The 25,279-nt window shown below is 37.2% G+C and overlaps 1 protein-coding gene across 7 annotated transcripts in view; it reads left to right on the top strand.

The window, feature by feature from the left end:
• Positions 1-25,279, top strand: part of TRAPPC9 (trafficking protein particle complex subunit 9) — a 508,745-nt gene that overhangs the window by 225,367 nt on the left and 258,099 nt on the right. For all 7 annotated transcript variants that reach the window (XM_055798407.1, XM_027789609.2, XM_005239484.4 and 4 more), the window contains one exon: positions 18,897-19,050. In XM_055798407.1, the coding sequence (XP_055654382.1) occupies positions 18,897-19,050 (154 nt within the window). The remainder of the gene's footprint in view (positions 1-18,896; positions 19,051-25,279) is intronic.

Here is a 25,279-nt window from a genome sequence, read left to right as displayed (position 1 = left end):
ATCCCAGGAGGATTAACTTAGTCCTTCATCTTTTGCGAGCTAGGTAAACTCCCCTCGATGCAGAATCATCGAAGTCCCTAAATTGTTGCATCAGTGAATCACTTTAGTAGTGTTCATAGCACACTTATTGATGGTCATGTTAGATTGTTTTTCAGGCTCTACAAAGAGGAGCTCTCTATCTTGCGATACAATATTCTACCAAGTGTAGACCTGCCACAGCCAAAAAAAACGCCAAACCAGTTCTCCGGGAAGTCTGAGTCCCCGTCATTACCGCTATTTCCACTATATTTTTCAATGCTGAGAAGCATGAAGTACGTTAAAGTAACGATTGTGTTGTGATATGGCTGACTTAGTTGCCGCCAGGAGTTGGAGAAGAATCCATTGGAAGATCCACAGGGACAAGGTTTCTGATGTAGTGTGATAAAACATTGTGTGCGTTCTCTGTATTCATAGTAATGAGGCACACTAGAATACACTGAGTTGTTGGAAATTACTGGTTTCTGCCTTAATGCATCTCAGGTGTGTTTATCTTTATTCTCCTTTAGTACATAATTAGTAAAGAGTGGAAAGGACATGCATCAAAGTTTAATTTCAGTTAGTAAGTTCAGGTAAGTATACTCTCAACACCAGTAAAGTGGTTGACTGATGAGAACTGCATATTGGAGATTACTCCTACATTTCAAGCCATTTTAGCTTGAGTATAACTCCGCATAAGTTGACACTGAAGAACTGTTTAGAAATAGCTGTGAACCAGTGGCAACACCTTCGCTTTTGTCAGTAGTATTTTCCTTATTGGAAGCTCTTTGCATCTGCTGCTTCTGACCTTGTGGGTAGGCAGCTTAAAGTTATTTTTAGACCGTTTGTGAGCATATTTATGTGACACTGACTTTTTTAAATTTGAAAAGCCAAGTAGCTTTTTATAGCATTGTTAAAGAGGCAGTGGTCATGGCTCAGTAGTTAAAATTGAATTCTATTTTGCACTTAAAAGCTGAGATTTATCCTTTTAAGCCCTGTGCTGGCTTAATGATTCAATACAACTGTATGTTTTCTGGGAATTCGGTTCTGACTTGACTGCCTTGCTCTGGTTGTGGGGATTTGTCCCTTGAAAAGACCAGGTATAGTTTGCACTGTGCATCATCTTTATGCTGTCTTTTCCTCTTTTAATGGGTATTCATTTCTGACATTGTAGATGTTTTTGGAAAACAATCCAATTTCAGGATAAACCCAAACCCCTATCTATAGCTAAAATAGCCTAAGGTTTGAATGTACCACTCAGCCATTTAAACTGGAGAGGGGAGAAGGGAAAGGGAAGGATACTCTTAACTATCCTCACATTAATCACTACATTTACAACAAATTCACAATTAAAACTTAGCCCAGAGAAAGGCTGATGTGTAAGTACTGGAACAGGGGCAGTTTCACCATGCAATGACTTGCATTTTGGTTTTTTAATTTTTTTCCTCTGTTGGAATTGAGAGGAGCTTGTCTTGGAATCTCATAAAATAGCTTGCTGCTTCTGCACACATTATTTGATCAAAGTCTAGGATCTTCAGGTATTTTTCTGTTAATGAAAACTGCCGGTAGAAATAATGCTTTATAGCAACTACATCTGTTCTCTTTGTAGAGTTTGCTTTTGATGCATTTTTTTTTGTTGTTTTTGTTAAAATACAGGGTTGGTTGGGGTTTTTTTTTGAGTGATTGCTCCATGTATGGTTTCTAACACAATGTGTGTGTTTCCAACAGCTTGGCACCAAATACTTTAACTGCTCCTGTACCGAATGAACTAATGCCCTTAAAATATGTGGGTACCTCCTGAAAGAGACTTCATCTACCTGTGTCATTCTTCGCATGACCCTGCAGCTGCGTTTTTCTGGGTTTCTTTCTGTCCCTTTTAGAATATTGCCTTGCTTGTGTTCTTGAGTGCTTAGATAAAAATACTATATAGATGATTTGCAGTTTTGGATATTGACCTTGAAGCTGTTGGGCTTTGAGGGTCTTGTTTCAATCTATTTCTACCTCTCAATCTTGATTTTTGATGTTTGATCCCAAAGCACAGAGATTGGCTTTTCTTGATTTCTCCTTTTCAAATGAAAAAGGCAAAAAGTTTCAGAATACTCAGGCTTGAGGAAGGTCTTTGGTTAGTGCTCTGTCATGAACAGCAGAATTACCTTCTCTGTTGCCTTATGGCCCTCTAGGTATTTACAGTGTGGGGTGGAACAGATCTCAGTCAAGCAGCCTTTATCAGCCGCAACAGGAGGAAAAAAATAATCTCCATGTGCTCTGGTGGTGCTTATGGCTGTGAGCGTTTCTGCAGTCAATGCCCTAACTGCAGCTCTCTGTCAGGTCGTGGTGTTCCTCAGTGAGCCCTACGCTGCACAGTTCCAGGGAAATCTGTCTTTCCCTGGAACTTTCGCACCATTAAAACTTCTAGGACTTCCCACAAACATCTTGGAAACTTTTTCTTGGTAATGCAATTATGTTAATAGAAGTATATAATCTATCTGCATCCTCGAGATACCTGGAATTATTCCCATCCATAACATTATTTACAACATACCTGCTGTTACAGTCGATGTACTGAATTAAGGCAAACCTGTGTCCTTACTGGGTCACAGCTTGATGAGGAGGACAGTTTAGGTACTATTTTCTTAGCATGGTAAGAGGCAAAGTGCTCTGCCCATATGAAACCCCATTGTGGAAGAGCTGAACAGGGAGATGCAGTTCCTTGTGCTTAATGAGTGTCTATGAGGCTGGAACTAGCATGACAAAAGCTGTCCTTTATTCTCTGACCCCCTAATTGGGCTCCAGCAATGACATTTAGCTTTACAAGGGGATTGTCAATCTCCCTTATCTGCTTTGGCTGCGTTGTTGATCCACAGCACTAATGGTCATCCTCATGGCATCCCACATCTTCAAGGGACCATCCTCTTTGTTTCCTCCCTTGAGTTCAATGGGTGTCTAAACACCTGTGTAGACAGCAGTACAGGCTTCTTTATCTTGAGGTAATTAGATCCCTTTCCAGTAAGAATAACTACTTGGCCCACCAGTTTTTCTCCATCTTTTTCAGGAACATTCCTCGTGAAAGCCTGCTTAGAAACACTGCTAAGTGTCTTCCCCACTAGATTTCCTCTCATTTGAGAAGAATGGAGCTTTACAGCAGCTGTTTTCTGGTAACAAAGGGGAAAAAAGATCTGAGAGTTATTCTGAATTTCAGAAAGCGATGAGCAATTCTTGTGGTTCAAGTTAAATCTGGTAACCGTGGTTGAAATATAATTCTGTCACTTCATGAGGAAAACTAAGTTGTTTCTGTCCATCTTCTGTGATGATGTACTTTTCATATTTTCATGTTTTGTTCTTGTCTAAATAGAATCCCTTTTTCATAGGTCAAGACCACTGTCGCTACAAGGACATGCAGTTTGAATTCTCTGTAACTCTAAGGCTGTTCATGGAGGTCTCTGCACCAGTAGCTATGTGCACAGGTTATGTAGAGGTCTTTTTTGTCATTACTTCAAACAGGTACAAAGATTCCTAGAGATGATTGCGCAGCTCTTTCACTTACTCAAGTTAATTTGAGCCATGCTTTTTGTTTGATGATGAGACATAGCCAGCATCTGCGAAGAGGAGCCTTTCATCTTCAGCCCTTACTCTGTTGTGGTTTTTCCCTGGTTAGGACACAAAATTTCTGATGCATGGAAGTGCAGTGGAGCTCTGAGCTTCTTTTATATATCAGCAGTGATCACGTTGCAGGTCCACGTGGGTACTAACAGGACCGTGTGATACGTAGTCAGGAAACTAGTGTAAAATGAAGCACAAAGCATTTTGATTTGTCTGAGTTATTTCTGGCTTCCAAATAAAAGAGCTAACATCCAAGATAATCTCCTGTACTTAATTTTCAGCACTGAACACATCTGGAGTTTCATTTGTGTTGGATACCAACCGGAGATTTGACTCTGCTGTGGTACTACACTGGCCCAGATCAGATGTTTTTCTAATTCACTGGTTTGTGTTCCTGATTCACTGATTGCAACTAATAATGGATGCTTTTCCTCAATTCCAGCTCTTACTGAAAATACCTTAGGAAGAATGCGTTGAAGCTGCTATAGTAACTATATTCATATTGTCATGAGTAAGTTTCCAACAGATGCTTAGTCTTTTGGGCTGTAAAATTGCCCAAAAGTTCAGATCAAAAGTGCATGGTCTGGGGAGCGTCTCTACACTTAACTGAGTGGCTCACAGAGCTACAGCAAATTTACCCCAAATCGGCTAGACCTGTTTTTGTTGATAGCAGGAAAAGATGCAACCTGTCTCTGAAAAGTGGTGAAGAGGCCAAAGAATAATCTAACACTGAGCTTGATGGAGTTGATTGCAAACTCTCTAAGACCTGCAGTTTAAAAAGTCAGCTGACTTTTCTCTTTTATCAGGCTCATTTTTTATGTTGAATTTAGTTTGGACATTGAGAGAAGCTGAAGGGGGTTAGGGAAGGATGCTCTTTGGTTTTTTGGGTCATTTTCCAGCAGCATGTGGATGGGTCACAGCTAGAGTGAGGTGGGAAGTGAGCTGATAAAGCTCAGGCTAAAAAAAGTAGGTTACATCATATGGGTGAGTGTAACCACTACATAAACACTCATGGACCAGGACATTTTAAAAGAACTTCCAGTTTTGGGTGAATAACCTTCCTATTCCATATTTATAAATATTAAAAGTGTTTAGCCACTGGAGTGGAAGAGCATGATAAAGTGTTTCATTATAGCCTGGACCATGTATTACCTCCAGAAGTGGTAACTGAATTGTAGTTACCTGGCCACGTTCTGACCTTCCTTTGCACATCCTCCTCGTCGGGGCATAGCAGGCTTTGGAAAAATGTGTTACCGATAGTGATGAATGGGAAAAAGGTTATAAAGATTAATAATCTGAGTGTGGGGATAGAAGACTGGAAGGGAGAAATTAAACAATAAACAAAAGAAATTTGATTTAGAGTCACTGAGGCAGTAAACCGTAGGATAGTTTTTTTGCATGTAAGTACAAATTAAAGTATTATAATCCTCATGTTAACTTAGGTTAAAGAATGAGGATTTATGGGCAGGGCTGAAGTTTTCTCCAAAGATTTGTCTACATTTTTGAGAAAACAGTGTGTTAGGAAAAAATAAATCTAATTAATGATTATTTATTTCTTATTTATTAAATTAAATTAAATGAATAATATTGAGTTATTAATAGAACTGAATTAAACAGGGTAAATCAAAACACAAAATGTTTTTGTACATTGAGATCAGGAAACCTACATCTCCTGAAGCTGTCACAAGGAGGAGTAATTTATTTTCCTGGAAAGGCTTATGACATTAAAAATCATGAAACAATCAAAATTTTCACCCTTAGGAAAGAAACTGCTTTATCACTTTTACTGACCTTTGGAAGAAATGCGAGTAGAAGAATGCAGTGACATCTATAGTTTCAGTAAATATTTCATCGTTATTAATTCCATGCACTTGAAAATGTTTAGATTTTTTTTTTGCATATATATTTGATGTCCATGAGTGTTAAGTGTTCTATTTTTAGTTGCTTGATCAGATCTTACTGTTTTGAATCCTGACATGAATGTAACAATTTAGTTGCGTTTCCTGCCCTAAATTCAGTTTAGATTTATTCCCAGGCATTACACTCTGTATTGTATATTCTTTGTTTTTCACTGGAGGGAAAAGTAAAGTACATATGTAAAATGAAATGAAAGGCGAAAGTTAAAAAATTCGGAAACATAAAAGATAGGAGAGCATATGTGTCATGCCTGAAGTCGCAAGGTGAGGTCCTCTTGTTTCATTTGAATTTAGGCTTGTTAAGTACTGAAGGAAACTTAGAAAGTGAAGTTTGTGTTAAGTCACTGAGATTATTTTTTAAAATATCCACAGGCTAAAATAAGAGGTTGTGCTGTGTTCTGTCAACAGTGCTCTAAACTGCTTCTAATTAACCTATTTTGTGTTACTCATGAGCAGCCTTTACCCCATCTCATCCCATAGCAACACGGCCATGCCCAGCAGCGTCAGGCACGACAGATCCATCATACTTTACCAATATTTCCTTTTTTCCCCTCGGTATGTTGGTGGAAAGCATATCCTAAGATGGGCATCACTAGCAGCTTATTTCAGCTGTCACTTACTTTCATTTTGAATACACAGTGACTTGAGTAGGGTGGGGCTTAATTAAGAATGATTAAGACTATTCAGAGTCACGACCTCTTTAATATGAAATCGAGAGCTTCATGCAATAAGTTACAGAGTGACTAGTGAGCACTGATGAAATGGTAGCAACAGGCAGTAAGTACATATGCGCAGGCTTTAATCACGGAATTTCAATCTAGATGAGGACTGTTCTTACGTCAGTGCTCCTTATTGTTTCGCAGGCTGTTCTGCGGGGGTTCAAGTCAGCTTCTGTCTTGTATTCTCTCTTGTCTTTTGATGTTAGATCTCCTTTTCTGGAAGGGGCTGGCCATCTGTAATTTGGAAGGAGAGCTTCTTGTCTTTGATCTGGCATTATCTAGGAGGCTGTGCAGGCTGGACTCCTGTACAGTGGTATTTTCAAGCACATGGTGACATTAGACAGTTGGTTATGTCTGTACTACTTGTCCTGAAAACACGCTCACCAAAACAAGCCCTGGTTTTTGTCTTTCATATTGCCTCTTGCTATTCTCAGTGCTGCTATCAACTACACAAACTCATTTTTTTTAATCCCTTGTGGACAGGAACTGATTTATACCAATAATGAACATTTTATAAAATCTAGCTTCTTTAAAAAGTAAGCTGTTTGTTCTTTTGATATAAACAGGTTATTCTTTTAATAAGGCAATTTAAACCATGTGGCTTTTTAATTTTCTGCATTTCCATACTGTTCAATTGAGAAAGCAAATCACTTTATTTCCTTTCCAAGGCTTCCATTTTACTTTGTATAAATGTATGAAATAAACAATAAACTGGTATTTCCAATAATGAAATAATGATAATGATTTAACCAAGGTTTCAAAGCCTGCTTGGCAAATACATTCCAATAGGACAGGAATTTTCTCGAGACAGAAGGTCAGAAGATCATGGATTTGCTATTGAAATGGTGTTATCTAAAGAAATAAAAAGAGGTAGGTGAAAAGTGTGTTATTAGGAATTACTTGAAGGAAAATTCGGCTTAGGGTGTGCAGGTTGTCCAAGGTTTGTGAAACTGTTTGCCCCCACTTGTTTGCTGTACCATTGCAGAATTCATTTAGTTCCAAAAAACAATTTGTGCTTAGAGCTGTTAATGCATATCTGATGTTCTGATTTTCAGCTAGATGAACAATTACTGGTTTAACTAAATCATACAGTATTTTTCTCCAAGTGGGGGTAAAGATGCCTTCCTTTTTGGCTGGTTTAGACAGTTTTCAGAAAGGACAGGTGTAGAAAAGCACCACGGGGAGAGGTGTTGCTTCTTCTCCTTCTCCTCCTCCTCCTCCTCCTTCTTCTCCTCCTCTGCCCTCTGTAGCCCCACAGAGTCCCTTGTATCTGCCTTTTGAAGTATGTTTTCACCCAGCCTGCATTCCAGCTGCTGAAGTAGCTGCCAGGGGCTGGCCCGAAGTGCCTGTGAAATGGCAAGGAGAACAGGGCTCTGGCCACTGCTGAGCTGGTGCCTGTAGCCACCAGCAGTTTGCCTCAGTGCTGAGAATGGCTAGAGATGAAGAGCCCAAAAGCTTGTAAATGAGAATTGTTTTAACTGCATTCCCCACCCCCCACCCCCCCCCCCGCCCCCTCCCGCCCCCAGCGTTATTTTTTTTAAAAAATGTTTGTGATTACAAGCCAAAATTACCCCTGCTTATTGTCACTCGCGTTAAAGTTGGAAATTATGGTGCTGATTTGATTTAGTGATTTCCTGTGTTCTATGGTAGCCTGTGGATTTCTGTAAGAGAATAGTCCAACTGAAAAAATGCGTGTAGGTACCTATTTGAAGGATATTACATCTTAAAATAAAAAAAAAAAACAACCACCTACGCTTTTATGACTTTATACTCAATTATGCATCATTAGAGTACTGTATATTTAGGAAGGAATGCTGCTATTTAGCCCATTTCCTACCACCTGGAAGTAACTTGATTTACAATTAAGAAAACTATTCTTTGTAGTAATATCAAAACTCTTAATGTGCTATTTTAGTGACATGTCATACAGTGTGTCATGTGCTGATTAAAGTCAAGTTTTGTCCTTTTTGGGAAATGATTCTAATGTAGTCTAGTCAAAGAATTTCATTTAATTACATGTATAATACAACTTTCTGCCTTTTACTTAATTGGTCTCGCCTACGTTGTTTCTGCCTATTAGGTGATAATTTAGCAATTTCCAATTTGTATATCCCTGAGGGAGGCTCAATGGGAATAAATGGGAGTAAAAAAATCTCTGCAGCTTTATTCCTCCATTTACTGCTTGATGGCATCTCTTTTTTAGTTTTATGGAAGAAAAGAAATGGAAAATAGTAAGCAATAAAAAAGGAAATATTTTGTATAAAAAGCTTAGTTTCAGAACAAAGCCATTCGTGTAATCTTTGCTTAGTGTATTTACAGTAGTATTTGCTTAGTATAGGACATATAAATACAATTTTAATAATATATGCTTCCAGTTTTAATATTAACCCTATAATCCATTTATGTCTGTATAATTGAATAACCCAGAGCAAATTAGCATATCAGAAGCATGGCAGCTTCTCCGCTGTGGAAGGGAAGGTTTATAAAATTCTAGGGTACAATTTGTCTGGTAGTACTAGCTTGTCCTTTTGGGATAATCTGACTCTGGGATTTGCTGTGTTAAATTGTTTTTTGGAGAGGGAAAAGATTTTTTTTTTGGTTGTTTTGTAAACTGTCCAATTGGCCTAACGCTCTGTGTGTGTGTGTGTGTGAATATGTGTGCCCCGATGTGTGTTTATTTAGGGGTTTTAGCTTCTTTGTAGGAACTGGGAACCAGGAGGGACAAGATGGTTTTAAGAAAATTGTTCGTGATCTATATTTAAGTGAATTTCAACTCTCTCATAAGCTGGAAGTGAAAATATATTGATATTCCCTCTCCACCCCCCACCTCCCCTGCCCAAAGGTAGAGAATAAGACTGATTCCTAAATTGGGATCCAGTTGGAAATGGATGCCTAAATCTAGATATGCCTATGTATGTTTTTATTATAGTCAGCAAGATCTAGTCAGTGAGTGGAAAGTATATATAATTTTCATGAAAGAGATCTCAAATTATTGTTTTCTGTTTTGGTACCTTTGAATTTTACCTTGCAGTCTGCATTTTTTAAAAGAGAAAAAATGTCTTGCAGAAATTTAGCTAGCATCATCTTTGGAGCTTTTATTAGCTATAAAGGAATGCCACAAAGAAACGTTTACAGAATTTTGATGAATTTTTTTTCTTTGTCCATAGAATGTAGGCTTAAATGAATGAACAGACTTCATAATTTTCTAAATTAAAAAGAAAGGCTGAAAAAAAATTACTTTCAACATTTACGTATTTTAAAACACTACCAACGCTTCTAAATAATACCAAGCTATTTTTTTTTACTTGAAATAATTGTTTCTCAGTTTATGAAGTAATGAAAAGATTAATGTAAATTCATATATGTTTAAAGCATTATTTAAAGTAGACATGAATGAAATACATGAAAAACTTACAGCACTCCTTAATCCTGTTAGGGTATTCCTCATTTTAAGAAGAACACTTAAAAATAATGAAAATTTTAAAAAAGTTTGGTATCATACATAAATGGATACATTCAGCGTGAACTTTTAATTGAAAGGTCATATTTTGGGGGTTTTGTTTTAAATTGTTCCTTAGCTGGGGCTTTGTGCTTGCCATAGTAACAAAAAGCTTGCACTGGCGGTCTTCTCAGAACCAAAGTGGCTTTATCTCAGACACCATTAGATCACTGCTCATAACATGTATTATGTATAATCCCCCATCCCTCCACATTCTCCAAATGTAGTGAAGACATCCATTCTCATGTAAGAAATTTGTATATATGAGAAAGATAAGCATTGTTGGGTTTTTTAGTGGCACCAAAAATCCTGGATTTACATCTGAGTTCTTTTAAACTAGCTGCGTGTTCTGCAAAAGCTTCCCAAGCATGATTTTGCTCACAGGTGAAATTTTCCTTTCTAAAATTCAAACTGCTATGTTCAAACTACCGTAGGAAACAAGACTAAAAAGCCCTTTGATCTAGTTTGATTTTAATGGGTTTTCTTAATTAGCTTTAGTTCTTTGAAGATGGTTGTGCTGCTGCCTGGACATTAGGCAGGCACACAAACAGGGCCACGCAATCGATTGTCCGTATATAATGCGTGGTCTATCCCGCCCTAATTGACTTAGGTAGTTTAATATGGTAGGCCACTGCTCCAAAGTAAGTATTTTCCCTTTTAATGATTAAATAAAAACAAATTTCTAGCTGTAGCATTCAGATGTGAGGCTGGTGGCCCTTCGGCTTCACTGCGCTTTCCCACGGGAGCTCAAGCTCGCGGCTCACTGAGTAAGAGGGCAACTGGCAGGGCAGTTATTTGATAAGATCCAGTCGTTTCCAAATGGGAAGTTTTGGCTGAAATAACAAGGCATTTTAGAGCTGGGCTTATTTTCTGATATACTAATCAGACAAATCAGCCAACTAATGCAGCCCAGCAATATGTGGGGCAAAGTGTGCAAAGGTAAATCGATAGAAACTTGATGAGATAAAAGTGAAGGCAGTCCTTGCTCTGCATATTGCTGAAGCTGGATTCAGGGCTGCCAAGGGCTAAGGATCATTAGCAATAGAAGCAACGCCTTGGTTTATTAACTATTATTTCCTGGGCGGATGGGAAATGCTTTGAGGCTATCACATTAACATTCATTAAGGATCTAACTGCTGATGAGAAACGGTGAGACCAACGTGGGCTTTCAGGCTGCTGCACTCCTCAGTGGGAGAGCTTGTTTTCTGAAAATAGCTTGTTTCTGAGCACAGTTCTAAATACATGTTTTGGTGTTATTGGTGGAGGAAGCATTAAACAACCTTCCTATGCATACAGTGTTTTTGAGGAAAATATTCTTTAGGTGAAAATTTTGTGTGTGAAAGTGTGAGATGTGTATAATTTCTATTAATAGTGCTGAGCAGTTGACTGATACGGAACCTGTACACCTCCTCAGGTGAAGCTTACTCACTGGGAGTTAAGATTTAGGGAGCATGACTAAAGCTTCTTGTGCCCCTACTCATGTTTGTGAATGTTATTCCTGGTACTCGTTACAAAATAAGCTCTGCAGGTCAAAACTCATGGCCCATGTTGCAGCGGTGGGAGATGTTCACTATTGTACTGGTGCTTTGGTTTCTTAAACTGGTGATGTCCTGACTGTCCCCCAACTTTGCTCTTTGGCAGGCTAGTTGAAGTATGGCACCACTCACAAAACTTGCTTCTGGGACTTGAGAATCTGTAATAAAAATCTTTATAACTATATACCAAAAGAATCAACAAGTGCAAAGTAAACATTTTAAATCTTGAATATAAGACTCTTCAAGGAACTAACCAAAGAGTGCTCTGTACAGCTATGGTGTTTTTAAGAAATCCAGAAAACGTGAAGGTCAGACGTGTGACAGAAGTATACAGGTTATACATCTAGCAAGGGAAATGGTTTGGGTAAACAGTGACTTGGAAAAGAATTTTGTTATCACGGTAAATCATCTCGAGGTGAACTTCTACTGCATTGCTCTGGGAAAAGGGCAGATGTTATCTTTGCATATCTAAAAAAGGAGACAAGCAAGTAGATAGTAAATTAATAATTCACTATGAATGTAAAGTCTAGTTGTATCTTGAAGTCACAGTCCACGGTGAAATGTGTACACTTGCACACTGAGCATTCATGCATCTTACCATTTTACTCAAAAAATGTTTGAATCACTTCCTTTATGAAAAACCTGTGCTTCCTTTATAAAAAAGTTGTATATAAAGCTCTGTATCACTTCATTTCCTCTTGTGTAATCACTGAGATGGACTGCTTCATGTATGAATGATTCCTCTGTACAGGCTGTTCTGGTGTTTTGAGCAAGCTTTCGTTTTGACTAGGTCCTCTGTCTTCGCTGAAGATACCCTTTCAGGTGTGTGCACCACGTTACAGTCCTACTCCTTTAAAAGAGGAACACTGCCATCAATTGCATCATTTATTGGGGATGCTGAAGTCTTTCTCTAAAGAGAAAGTGAGTTGATGCTCCAGGTTTACCATGTGCAAGAGGCTGTGTGTGTCTTGGTGTCCCACGCAGGTCTTACCCACACCCAGCTTTACTCCACCTGTGTAGCACTGTGCCCGGGGCCAACGACAGCCAGCAGTGTTGGGACAGGGCAGAGACCATGCTGTGAAGTGATCTGGTGGTGATTCCTGACCAAAGTGCTCTTCAGCGGTGTTTCCTGGGTTGGTTTTTTTTGTGGTGTTCCAGAAGCAGAGACATGTGGTGGTTTTGTCCTGTGTCCCTCGATGCTAGGTGTGTGCAGGGTCAGAAGGATGATAAAAGGGTTGCAGCAGGTGAGTACCTGATTTCTCCGCTCAAGGCTACCTGGGAAAGATGCTCTGAACAGAACAGAGGTGCTAGTGTTATTCCACTTCTTTTTTTTTTTTTTTTTTTTTCTTTCTGTTTTGGGGTGGGCAATCTTTTCAATTTTTTACTGAGAAGATTGGGAGGGCTGCAACGATAACTAGGCATGACTATAATAAATTTTTGTGGGTCTTTGTTTTTATATCTGGCACAAAATTCCATGTTTTTAATTTACGTTTGTTTTGTTTTGAACTTTCTGCCATATAAAGGGAATACTGAATTATCCAAATGAGCAACTGAAGATGAATGTATATCTTTTGAAATTTATTACTCTGATTATTAATAGTCCACTGAGAGAGGGTTACCAGATACAGTATTTTTTGGATATTGGATACATTATTTTGAATAAAGACAGGATTATAATCCTTGTGTAGTTCAGCTGTGATAAATCAAGCAAAGATATTCAACTCAATCTTCAAGTAATATCATGCTTATGCTTTTCTAGATTTCCTAATGGTGTGAATGACTATTGATCATTAATCTCTTATGCCCCCTATTAGAAATTGCTGTATTTATAAAGCAGGCTATTACCAGTATTATTATTTTACATGTCTTATTTCATTAGGTAGCTAACAGTTTTGTTGCATGGTGATTGCCATAGAAGTCCAAATTATTTAAATGGGCAAGTGAGGAAAGATGCAAGGTGAAGTTAATTGTTACGTCTCTTCGTTTCCAGTTTATGGTTTTCAGATTTGGAGTTAGGAATTGAAAAGCGAGATTCTCAGTGTCCATAGTATAATCTCATTTAAACAGAAGATTTATGTAGCTATCTCTTAACACTGTTCCATTTTCCAATACTACATTATATACAGTGGAGCTATTCTTTCCCAGTTTAACTTCTTATTATCTGAAATGTTGGGGATCAGATAAGTATAAGCTGTTGAATTTTACAGACCTCAGCACTATATAGTTTGACTTTTATCTCCTCTTCAATTATTTTAAATAAATAATTAAGTTCTAAATGCAAATTTTTTAATTTAATTGACCTTTCCGAGATTAATGGGAAAAATTTATCTTTTGCTTTGCATAGTTCAGATATTAAAGCAATCCTTTTTCTTTATGAAGTCAGTTTTAGGCCAGGAGGAGAGATCATTACTTATGGGTTGCTTGAACTACTTATTTTTACAGTTGTATTTTATAGTAGTGAATGAAATATAGATTGCACTTCTAAAACAGTGATATAATTAGAAGTAAACACAAGGTTAATGTTAATTTATTAAAATTACTTTCTCGTTTTCATCTAGTGATACATATGTATTCATGTCACGAAAGATTTGATTCTTGAGGTCTGTCTTTGCCTATGATTTATTATATGCTGGGGTGTCACTGCCATTTTTTATATCAGCTGCAGAACTTGTATTTAGGGTGGAATTATGTGCACCTGAAAAATGATGTTATAAAAACATTATTACTGAGCTTGCACAACAGAAGAATCTGGTGAAGTTTCTTTTTTTAAAAGCAGGCTTGTCTTTATGTGGGTTTTTTTTGGGGGGGGGTGGTGTTTTTTTTTTTTTTCCCCTTGTGAAGGTGAGAGCAAGAGTATCATCCTCACTTCTTTTACTGAAAGTTGAAGTCATGGACTATACAGGGAGTACTCATATAGATAAGCATTTTGCATAAGTAGTAGTAATATGGTCTGGCTCTGTGTCCCTACTGTCTACTTTCTGTGAGAAAGGAAGATGAACGGGAAGCATAATGTTGAATAGTCACCAGCTGCCTCCTTTCAACTTCATCATGGAAACAGCTTCCAGCTCATCGGTGGATGATAGTATTTAAATAAGTAGTTGGCCATGAGGAAGAGTTTTTGGGCTCCTGTTACATTGTTTCTTCCTGAAGAGAACTGAATGACTATCTCTAGATTTTATTCTTCCAACCTATGCAGCAATATTTTATTTACTTAATGAAAGATGAAATCTAGTTATGTTAACCACATTGCTGCTTTCCTTTTAATACCATGCCTGCTTTTAAACCTGTTTTATTTGGAGACTGTCACATATTTAGTTTCACTTTATAGGTTCATCCTCTGGTAAGAGATGAGGACAGCAGAAGAGCCGAGATGCATGCCTGGGACCTGCCCACTGTCCTGCCAGGAGCAAGGGCAGGAGTTACAGCACTAAAGGCTGTACTCCCTACGGAATTCTTCACTTAGTAATTTTGCCTGCTACTTGCCACTTCTGTGAAACTGTCAGTGTTGCTTAATTTTAACTGGCACTGCTTTAGTGAAGAGGGATGTGCAAGGCGCTGGCTCAGGAGTAGCCGTGATGCCAGTCACAGGAAAGTTTTTTCCTTGATATGAATTCCTTTCTGAGGTGCATTTTGTTGTCAAGATTAAGATTTCCATTAAAGTTGAAAATCATTTATTTAAGAAATGGTGAAATGAACTGTCCGGTGTCTTTAATAATTGTGCACTGTTACTTTAATATGACTTCAGATAACTGTCGTTGAAATATATGCTGCACCGTCAGAGGGTTTGTCATTTTTTTTTTTTTCCTGTAAGTCATCCTGACAGGTGACGTGAGATGATACCGCAGACATATCATCAGCATTGCCAATGAGCTGACCTTTTCCTCTTCGTTCACTTAATTTGTATTTGAATAATTTGCATCCCTTGTAACGATGCATGGTTGTCTGAATAGCTGTCACAACGGCTTGGGCTTGTTTTGTGACAGAACCCAGTAGTTTCAAAACACGATTGTTTCATTATTCATGAAAACTGTTGTTACTTTATTCCTCCTCCTGCACAAGCAAGGTTATCCAGAGAGAAATAAAACCTGTTTTGCATTTGCAGGATTGGCTATTTAATATTTTTACATAATGAAGTGTTTTTATACAAATATCTCATGATTTACTGAAAACTCTTTTTGTAGGAAATTTGGATAGCTACCCATGAGGCAGAGAAGGTTAAAATGAAATTCTTGTCCCTTTTCCTGGAGCAAGTATATGTTTAAACTTTTGAGGTTTAAGATCTTGGATGTTTTCCCTGCTATGCAATTACCGTGAAGGGCAACGTACTGTGTATACAGTTACCCTTACACAACGGCAGCCATCATTATCCTAGCCCTTTGTAATAAATAGAATGCCTGTTTCAATCTGAATTTTACTTCTTCCGATATAGATTCCGTAGATTCTTGTATATCACAAGCAAGGACACATCTGGGGAGAAAAGAAGCGCAGAGAACTCTTGGCAAGAAACAGGTTGTAAAGTAACTGTAGACACAAGTTGAGAAAGACTTTTACAGCTGAAATACATTTCAGTTTCATTATTTTGATGCACAGTACAGTGACAAAGTTGGGCGATGCCTTTCACTGCCTTCTGCTTCGTTTAGAATAAAGCCCATGTGATCTCTACAGATCACTTAAAAATTGAAAAAATCCTTTATTTGCTTGGTGATCGTTGCTCAAAGTCCAGCCTGTTCATTTTCACCTTCAGTCCACCTGGCTTTGGGACTCATTTGTCTGTTAATACCTCACTGGTGAAACGCATCTTTTGAGACGGGAGAAATCATTATATTAGAAGCAAAGTGAAGAAGCTGTGTTTGTGTAGCAGTACATTTTTGACTATGAGTGACTGATTTAGGTTATGGTATTTATTTTTTGTTTTGACTTTCCTGTAAAGCCTTCCCATTTACTACACGTTCCATAGGCTGAGGAATAAATACTGAAGCAACATTACTGATAAAAAATGCAGAGACAAATCTTGATATGAATATTTTTAGCACAAGAGGAAGCAGAATACTGATGATAAAAGGCATCTATGTTTAAGAAAAAGAGCTTGGATTTAATTTTGTCATGCTTTACTTTGAGTGTAACTGTCTTGAAAAGTTTTATTTTCTCTCTCCGTGGTGCTTTCATGTATTCTGCCGACAGCTGTATTCATCATATTGTTTTATGTGATATTTTTTTCTCTGTGGTTTTCTTTACTTGGACCTCTTTCTAGCGGGTGAGCATGTTGTAGGGGAAGGCTTTGTATCTTCTCATGTGACATGAGGTGTTACTGTGCTAAATACACAGTATAAATGAAAACATGGTTGAATATTTTGAAAAATTAGTAGAGGTTCTGAGTACTAGGAGCCTTATTTACTGAAGTTTTTGATACCTTAGAGCTTAATAAAGTTATATTGAGCAGAGCTGTAAAATAAACCATTGTTAAGGGTAATCTAGACTGTATTGCTGAAGTAGATATGGATTTATTGTAGACTGTTGGGGGGGGGGGGCGGGGAAAGTGCTTACATGCATATTAAATTTCCAGAAAAAATTACCATATTGCCAGTAATGATCCATTAACAGAAGAATGCAATCTGAATACCCCCAGTTTCATATTAAATATTGTTAGGCAGGAATGTTTTTCTAATATATCATTCACTTAGAAAAGTATGGCACAATAATTAGGTGAGAGCTGGTATCCAGGTCCATCGGGTGATAGATTCTAAATATGTTCAGCAACTAAGATAATTTCTTGTAAAACTATGACTATAGGTAACCAACTGTGAGTATTTATGTGAGAATTTAAAGAGTCCTGTGTATGTAATAGACATCAAGTACTGGGTTTGCACCTGCTGATGTACCACAGAGTAATGATGTAATCTTAGAAACAAAGGCAAAAATGATTTCGTAGCATTCCAGTTGTGCCTCTGTCTTCCACACACATTGCCCATGCAGACTGCAGCCAACTCAGCCTGCATTTCAGACTCAAATCGTACTTGAATTGCAGTAAGAATTGATGGTGTTAGTCATTCAAGCTTGATATTTTTTTAAAAAAAATCCACTCTACGGACTGCATCTAGGTGTTTTTCATTACATTATTTCAGGCTTGATTCTGGCAGTTACTGTGATACACTTTCGTAGCTCATATTTGCTTTCTTTTTTTATATGCCCAGCACCTGATGGTCTTTGCATGCAAATGAAAAACTCCTAATGATCTCTTGCTGTAGAAAACATAGCCAAAATAAAAACACCCCTTAGAGAGGAATAGATTAATTCTTCTGCCTTTTTTGATTTTTTTTAAATGTGAAGATCAGCAAAGATGCCATCTGCAAAAGAGGTAGCTTATGGAAACAGTAGTTGTGCCACCTTTGTCTCAGTGCTGTATTTCTACTTTTTAATGATGAAGGTAGTCTTGGAAAATTCCCAGTTTCTCCTCCTGAGATGTCATTTTTTGCTCCAGGTGAAGCATGATGGGCCTGTTTGAATTCATCTTTCCACAGGAAGCTTGATAAGCTCTAGATTATTCCCTGTTCTTGTACTTGCCGTGTATTTTCTGCCCATTTCTTTTAGGGTCAAGATTCTCTGAAATTAATGCTAATTATAGAAAATCATTTCTGTCTGGGGGGATTTCAAAGCCCTTTCTCGTTGACTTTTGTTACTACTGTTTTCCTGTTGGCAACATTTATAGAATACGTTTTGCTCTTTAATGTAGTAATATATAAAGGAATAATAGTAATCCCCTGTTTTATTTAAATGCCCTTACCATACTTTTTTTTAGAATGTAGTTGTGTTTCATGAACAATTTCCAAACCTGTTGCTTGGTCTTTGGTTTTCCTTAAGTGCAAAGTCATCTCAAGAGCAATATATTTTTATTCTTCACTAATTATTTTTTTATTTTAGACAATTCAGGAAATTAAAGCTGTTTTGGCAGCGCAGTATATTAGATCTGCTATAACCACATTTCATGTGATGTGAGCTGGTCTAAATTCCCTTTTGTATTAGATTAGTGATTCTAGTTTAACATTTAAGTATTTAGTATGCATTATAGCATAATGTATTTAATTTAATTTGCTTTTATGCCTCACCGTACATTTAATAAAGCAAATTTAACCATTTACTACCAATAAATTATACTATGATACTGAAATTAATATTGTCGGTAATTCGTGAAGATACATTAAGAAAAATGGAAGTATCTTCTTAAAGAAAAAGACAAGGGCCACATTTAGGCCCAGGTACTGTGGTTGTTTTGTCTTTCCTTCCTGAGGTTTGTAAGGACAATTTTAAAGGAAAATTTAGGAAGCTGGCTTGTAAAACCAATGAAGTGCACAATGGCTTTCTAAGTGTGTTACTGTTAGCTTCAGCAGACATTTTTGTATATAAAATTTTATTTCACTAGTGTATAGGTTGGGATTAATAAACTGCTTAAATGGCTTCTATATCATTAGTATACAGACTAGATGTCACTGAGACAAATATACTAACATTGTAGTGCTTGGTTTCAAGTGGTCTGCATTTTCTGCGGAAGTAGTATCTGTAAAATTGTTATAGTAAAAATCCTGGGATTTTTCTCTTTCTTTTCCCTTTGCTACAGTATGGCTATCCAAGTTGACAAGTTCAGTTTTGAGAGCTTCCCAGAATCCCCTACTGATGGGACACAGTTTGCAAATGCAAAGCAGCTGGAAGAAGAAAGGCAACAAGCAAGAGGTCTGGAGATTAACAGCAAGCTGGATATTTGCTGGAAAATTATATCCTTTCATATAAATACTTGCTTTAAAAATATATAAATAGATGCCCCGTGGCACATTTTATTTTATAATTCAACTCACTGTATAGCAGTGCTACTGAAAATCAAAGTAATTAGAACTATAAAGCTTATCATAATTATAGACTGTTTAAGGTTAATTGTGCTGTATATTATTTAGATGATGCTTTGGGTCTTACTATAACGGCTTTTTCTGAGTCATTGAGCCTGCCACAAACCCTGCGTGTTTTTCTGAACTTTTAGGGAACTGAGGAAGTATAGTTAGGATTGATGAGTAGTAGTTTTATAGGGTCAGTTTTTTCTGTTCTCCCCTACTCCAAGTAACTGAACCATGAAGAAATACACAAAGCTGGATTTAGAGAGTTATCATATATTTAGTTGAATTTGAGCAAATCAGAATTTATTAGAATAATTTTTTCCAAGTCCTCTTTACAGATTTAGTAATGTATCTAATCTTAGGTAGCCTTTTTAAGGCTTAGAAAGGACTTGTGTGATGACTTAGCCATTCAAAACATAAAATCCCCATAATCATTCTAAATGTAGTAAAATATCGCCTTACAATTATTAATAAAGAAATACATTCGATTTGGAGGTAAAACAAACCAATGGTGTTGCTGTAAATTTTGTGATTTTCACAAAAAAATCTTGTGCTTGGCTTGTCAAAAATGTACTTTTTCATTATTTTAATCAGGGCCATGTTCTGTGCAGCCAACAGCACCCCAAGCCATGTCTTGATACTCAGCATCTTCCAGGAGATTTATACTTTTCACTCAGATCATCCACAAATTTGCATGCTAGTGGGTGGCAGGAAAAGAGAGGAGTGGCAATCAAATCATGGTTTATCTTTTTGTGCTTCTAATTGTACTTTTATCTTGTGATCTGAAATGATTTTGCCTTACTGATTTCTAAATGAGCTGCACACGATTTGTCAAAGGCAAGACTTGAGGCATAAATGAGATTATGCCTGGTTCTGTCTAGGCTCCCTAAGTAACATTTCAGAAAGAGTTCCATTTATGAAAAAGTGTCAATATTTAACCAGAACTGACTGAGAAAATTTCTGTGTTATGGAAAGATATAAATATTCTTCAATAGCATAGTTGAATTCTTATACTGGAATTGAATTCACAGTTGTAATAATTTTGTCAGGGTGTAAAAATACATCCTCATTAATTTCTGTTGCTGAGCAACACTGTTTACATCCATTCTGTGTTCTATATTTAAACCTAATTTTGATACCAAATCTATCGTGGCTGACATTAAGTCAGTACCTTAGAAAACTAACAGAACAATTAATGAAATCTCTGTGTTAAATTCAGTCCAAGCATTAGTTTCTCTGTTTTTAAGGTTTGTTACGAATGTTATCTCTGTTCCTAGAACTAAAACTATTCTAATGAAAGCCAACAAGTTGCACATGTGCTTAAAAATTCTTGAAGAAACATGTACATTGCTGTCCAGATTTCGTATCTCGACTAGAGTCAGTCTTTCTCATGCTTTTATTTCTTACAGCAATGTTGAGATGTGAATGATTAAAAAGAAATAATAATTCTCCTCTCACTTCCGTGAAGTTTGAGAAATGTTGTTTCTGAGGCATCTGTCCTTCCGCCAGAGTAGTCGTGACACTGGCCAGCAGAGTTTTTCAGCCACACTGATGGACAGACACACGGAGAAATGGATGGAGAGCATGGAGAGCATAACTGCAGAAGCTTTGTTTTCCTTCAGAAGCCAGCCTAAATGCAGCCAAGAGATAAAAAGTATTTGCAGAAATACATATAGTTGCTTTTATTTCTTACTAGAGAAGACATTTTTGCAAAAGTCCTTTGAATGGTAAGACCGAGTGATCTTTTTGGTGTGTACCATCTTTGAACAACTTTGAACTACCCTTTCTCTGCTAAGTATATGCATGAGAAGAGTAATGTCTATTTTAAAGACCACTGCTCAGACTATTTTACTGTAAGTAATCTTAGATTGTTTACAAGGGAAGGACTGTATGATTTAGCTTACAGTTCCTTGAATTCTTGCTGTATTGGTGGATACCATATAAAACCGTCACATAAACAAAGGCTTCAAATTTTAGTTGAAGTGGATTATGTTGACTGTAATGAGAAGTTAGTTATACAGAACTCCCATTAGGTCCAAAAATATTTTACAAAGTATGAGGATTTCAGGCTGCATCTGTGTGTCTTGAGGAGCACCAGAAGTATTTACCAGTATGGAAAATCTATTTTCTACTGGTTTATCCATTGAAATATTCAGGGTTTCAAGTGATGAGATTTTCAGTGCTTCATGTGTGAAAATACTGTAAAGCTTGGTCGATTTTAATATACTTTTGGGGGGCTGAAGGCAGAAGGTAAAGACAAAGCAGCGTATTATTCAAGTCAACCTTTTGTACATTTTTGATAGAATTAAAATTATTAGGAAAATAGACATGAGAAAGCTTACTGCCATGTCCTTTAAATTAAGAAAAATTCTAGAGTAATGTGATTTACTGTATCTTTGAGATAATAGCTGTATTGAGATAATTTAAATTAAGAACATGCTGTCTTGTTTTTTAGCATCTGTTAGGTGGCATCTGGTATCAGCTTAACAACTGGCGTTTTTTTAACACAGAATTTGAACAGACGGAGCATATGTAGTATTAAGGTGGCTAATATTTTAAAATTGTGCTGCTCTTCATATTTTCTAAATATTTTTATAATTACTTGTATTTTCTTTAGGGACTTCCTGTGCATTCTGACTTGCGAATCAAGGCATCCGTACTAAGTGTCCTTTGAAGTTCCTAAAGTGCTGTGTGTCTTGCTGAGTGCTCTAAGATTTTAATCTTTTTACTGATCCTTTGTACCAGAGTTCTTCAAAATCTTGAGTTAAAAACATTATGTTCCTAATGTGGAACATGAAGGGCAGGTTAAACTTCTTCTTTGTGGTCCTTACACTGTGTTAGACCCACCATAGACTATTACTCTTCAGACTATTCCATTTATTTGTGCCATCTACGTTTTAACTTCAGAAATCCAAATACGTTGAACATCATTTCAGAGAATTTGGTCACATGAAGATCATCCTCATTTTTAGAAGAATAAACAAAGATTTATCAATGTTCAGATGGTGGAGGGGGTTCTTGATAGGAATCACAGAAAGGTTTGGCTAGGGATAACATCAAGAAATTATTTATGTTTCAGTTTTATATCTATTTTTGTTTGTCATACCTCTTGCTGCTGCTTAATGAACAGTCTTTCCCTGTCCTCTACCTCTGGGTGCCTCTTGTCACCTCTCTGATGAAGTGCCAGCAATTTACTAGTTTAGCGAGTTTAGCTTTAAACTTGGTACCTTGCAGGATGGGCCCCAAAGCCTGTAGAGCAGTCCAAGAAGGCGGAAGCATGGACAGGACACAGCAGTGGCTTAGGTTCATCGATTCTGCCCTGAGATGTGATCTGGGGCCTGTGTCACATGCTCACACCTGAACTTGCCAAAGCATGTGGAGGAGGAGTTAGAGGTCAGTGTGCAGTTTCAGAGCTCTGGTGTCATCAGGATTTCAGAGACAGTGGGTAATTTGTGTGAACAGGGTACACTGATGGGTGGCTAGGGGTTATTTAGAAGGTTGGGCAGAGATGATGATGAGGGGTTGTTGTGTTCTGTGTAAAGGATGGCTGAAGTGCACAGGGAATTGTTAGGAAATGAGGGATGGGCCAATAGAAAGCTTTTGGATCAAGGACAGAGGAGTCCCACGGTGATGTGGTACACATTTGTGACAGACCACACAATCAAGAAGCGAAGCTGGGTGAACTCTTCCTTTAACAACTGGGAGAAGTCTTCCACTTGTGGGTTAGGAGGTGTCTGGAGTACTTTGAGGACACTTTTTGTGTACAAGTGTATGGCTTGATTTGGCACGTGCTGTGCAGGATCTGCTATTTGAAAATAATGAAGATCCAGTTGGAAAGGTAAAGTTTGATGGCAGTCTTGGCTACAGTTGCCTTGAAATGGTGGAGTTCAGGATCCCTAGGGAAGCGAGGAAGGCAAGTAGCAGAATAATGACTGGACTTTAGGAGAGGAGACTTTGGGGAACTGGTAGGCAGGATTGCATAGGAGGCTGCCCTTGGGCCTAAGAGAGCTGATGGACCTCCAGGGGAACCTTCTCAAAGCCCAAGAGTTGCAGCAGTCAGCAAAGTACATCTGACGCTTCAGTCAAGGCACATCATGAGGTGACTGCAGCACGTTGCACAGGTAAATTCTGGTTAGGTACTAGGAAAAATCCCTTTCGCAATGAGGGTGTTCAAATAGTGGAACAGGTTGTCCAAAAGTGCTGTAAAATTAACGTCTTTGAAGATATTGAAAACTTCTGGACAAGGCCTTGAACAACCTGATGCAATTTCATTATTTTCCATGCTTTGAGCACAGGGTTGGCCACTGACTCTGGAATTGCCTTTCAGTATAAATTATTCTGTGATTTGTGCAGCCATGCAGAAGGTTGGGTCAGAGAATGACTGTTGAAAACTAAACTCTTTTTCCTTCTCCTTTCTCCTGCTTTCCCCAAGTTTGATTGCAGCCAGAGAGAATTTCTAATGTACTGTGACAGAACTGCTATTCCAGTGAAATGAGACTAACATTTTGGAGTAATTTGCTTGAAAATATTCTAAACCTGGCCCTAACAGCCTTTAAAAAATGAGACTTCCAGTGCCACCTTAAATATCATGTTCCTTTTTTAACTCTTCTAATAGTTAAACTTTGTTTTCTTACTTCAACAATAATTTCTGTGATTTATATGAAACCTGTCTTATTTGCAATGTTTTCTTACATTTTGGAAATTCTATACTTTGTGCCCCTTCAGTTTTTTTCTTTTCTATATTTAAACCTCAGTGCCAACATTTTTTCAAAGCACATTTTCTTTCAGTCATATTGCTGATACTGTTCTGCAGTATACCTATTTTTTCTTGATATGTGGAACCCAAAGCTGGAAGCAATACTTCAGGTGAGGTTTCTCATAGAATAAAAACTATACCTTCCGTGTTTCAGGTATGGTGCTTGCTCTGAGAACTGTTTTTGACTTCTTTTGTCAGTGTCCGGTGTCTGATTGATTTTTTTTTTTTTGCATGTGGTCCAGCATCACTGACTGAATAATTATTCACAACTTCATTTGTTGATTTGTTGATACCTTACAGGGTGATCCTTAGAACTTTTCTTCATTGAATTTCATCTAAGTGATCTTCATAAGTTCCACTCATTTATTAAGTTTGTGAACACTGACATTTTTTCCAAATACATAAATTTTATGAATGTTTTTGTGTCTCATCATCTAAGTAGCCAATCAGAATTTTGAAATTATTATCTATCAGACAAAAGCTTGAGTCATCTCATTTGATGTGCTGTCTGGGCTTGACAGCAAACCACTGATAACTGTTATTGAAATTTACTTTTCTGTTTGTCTATTCAGCTTTTGATGACTTCATCTTGATCATAATTATGAATCTTTGCTCTTGAGAATATTGGGTGTTGTGGAACTTTTGTACTTCAGTAAAGGTTTCCTTAGAAATGCTTTAGCTGGATGGAGCTTTACATTTTGGTGCAGCTTCTTAGCATCAACAATTGTTTGCAAAAGTAACTATTATTGAAGTACCTCAGTAATTGCATGTACTTAGTTTTAATATTGAAGTACCACAATACAAATAAGCAGAAAGCTTATAATATGACTAAGGCTACTGCTATACATAAACTGTGAACATTAATAATTTATATTTGTTTCACATTAGTGTAATTTTTATTTATAAACATTTGCTAATTTGTTTATGATTGTGTACACACTTCCACCTGTATTTGCAAAGGAACTGAGAAATATGTTATTGAAAATAAATCTTTTTAGAAGGATGCAAGATGTGGAATGCTGCAGAGAGTAAAAACAGAAGTAACTTTAAGATAGAAACCATTTTTAAAAATCGTAATTTTTTTATTTTTTTTAATTTTTTTAGCAGTACATGCTGTGTTATAATTGTGGGTACCCACCCAGCTCCACGTTAGACAGTCAAGATAGTATAAAAGACCAACCTTTTCCTTGGGGAGATAACTAGTTCATCTGACTGTCATTCAGGTTTTCAGTATGGAACAGTTTGTATCATATGCAATCTGTTCCTAAAGAAACATGAAATAAAGGTGTCTACTGTGAAAAATTAGGGTGGGTTTTTTTTTCCCTTTAAACAGCATCTGATGGTTGTGTGTTTGTTGGC

Source organism: Falco peregrinus, chromosome 3, assembly GCF_023634155.1.
Source record: "Falco peregrinus isolate bFalPer1 chromosome 3, bFalPer1.pri, whole genome shotgun sequence".
NCBI classification, from domain to species: domain Eukaryota; kingdom Metazoa; phylum Chordata; class Aves; order Falconiformes; family Falconidae; genus Falco; species Falco peregrinus.
The sequence above is the reverse complement of the archived record's forward strand: the minus strand, read 5'-3'. Positions and strand labels throughout refer to the sequence as shown.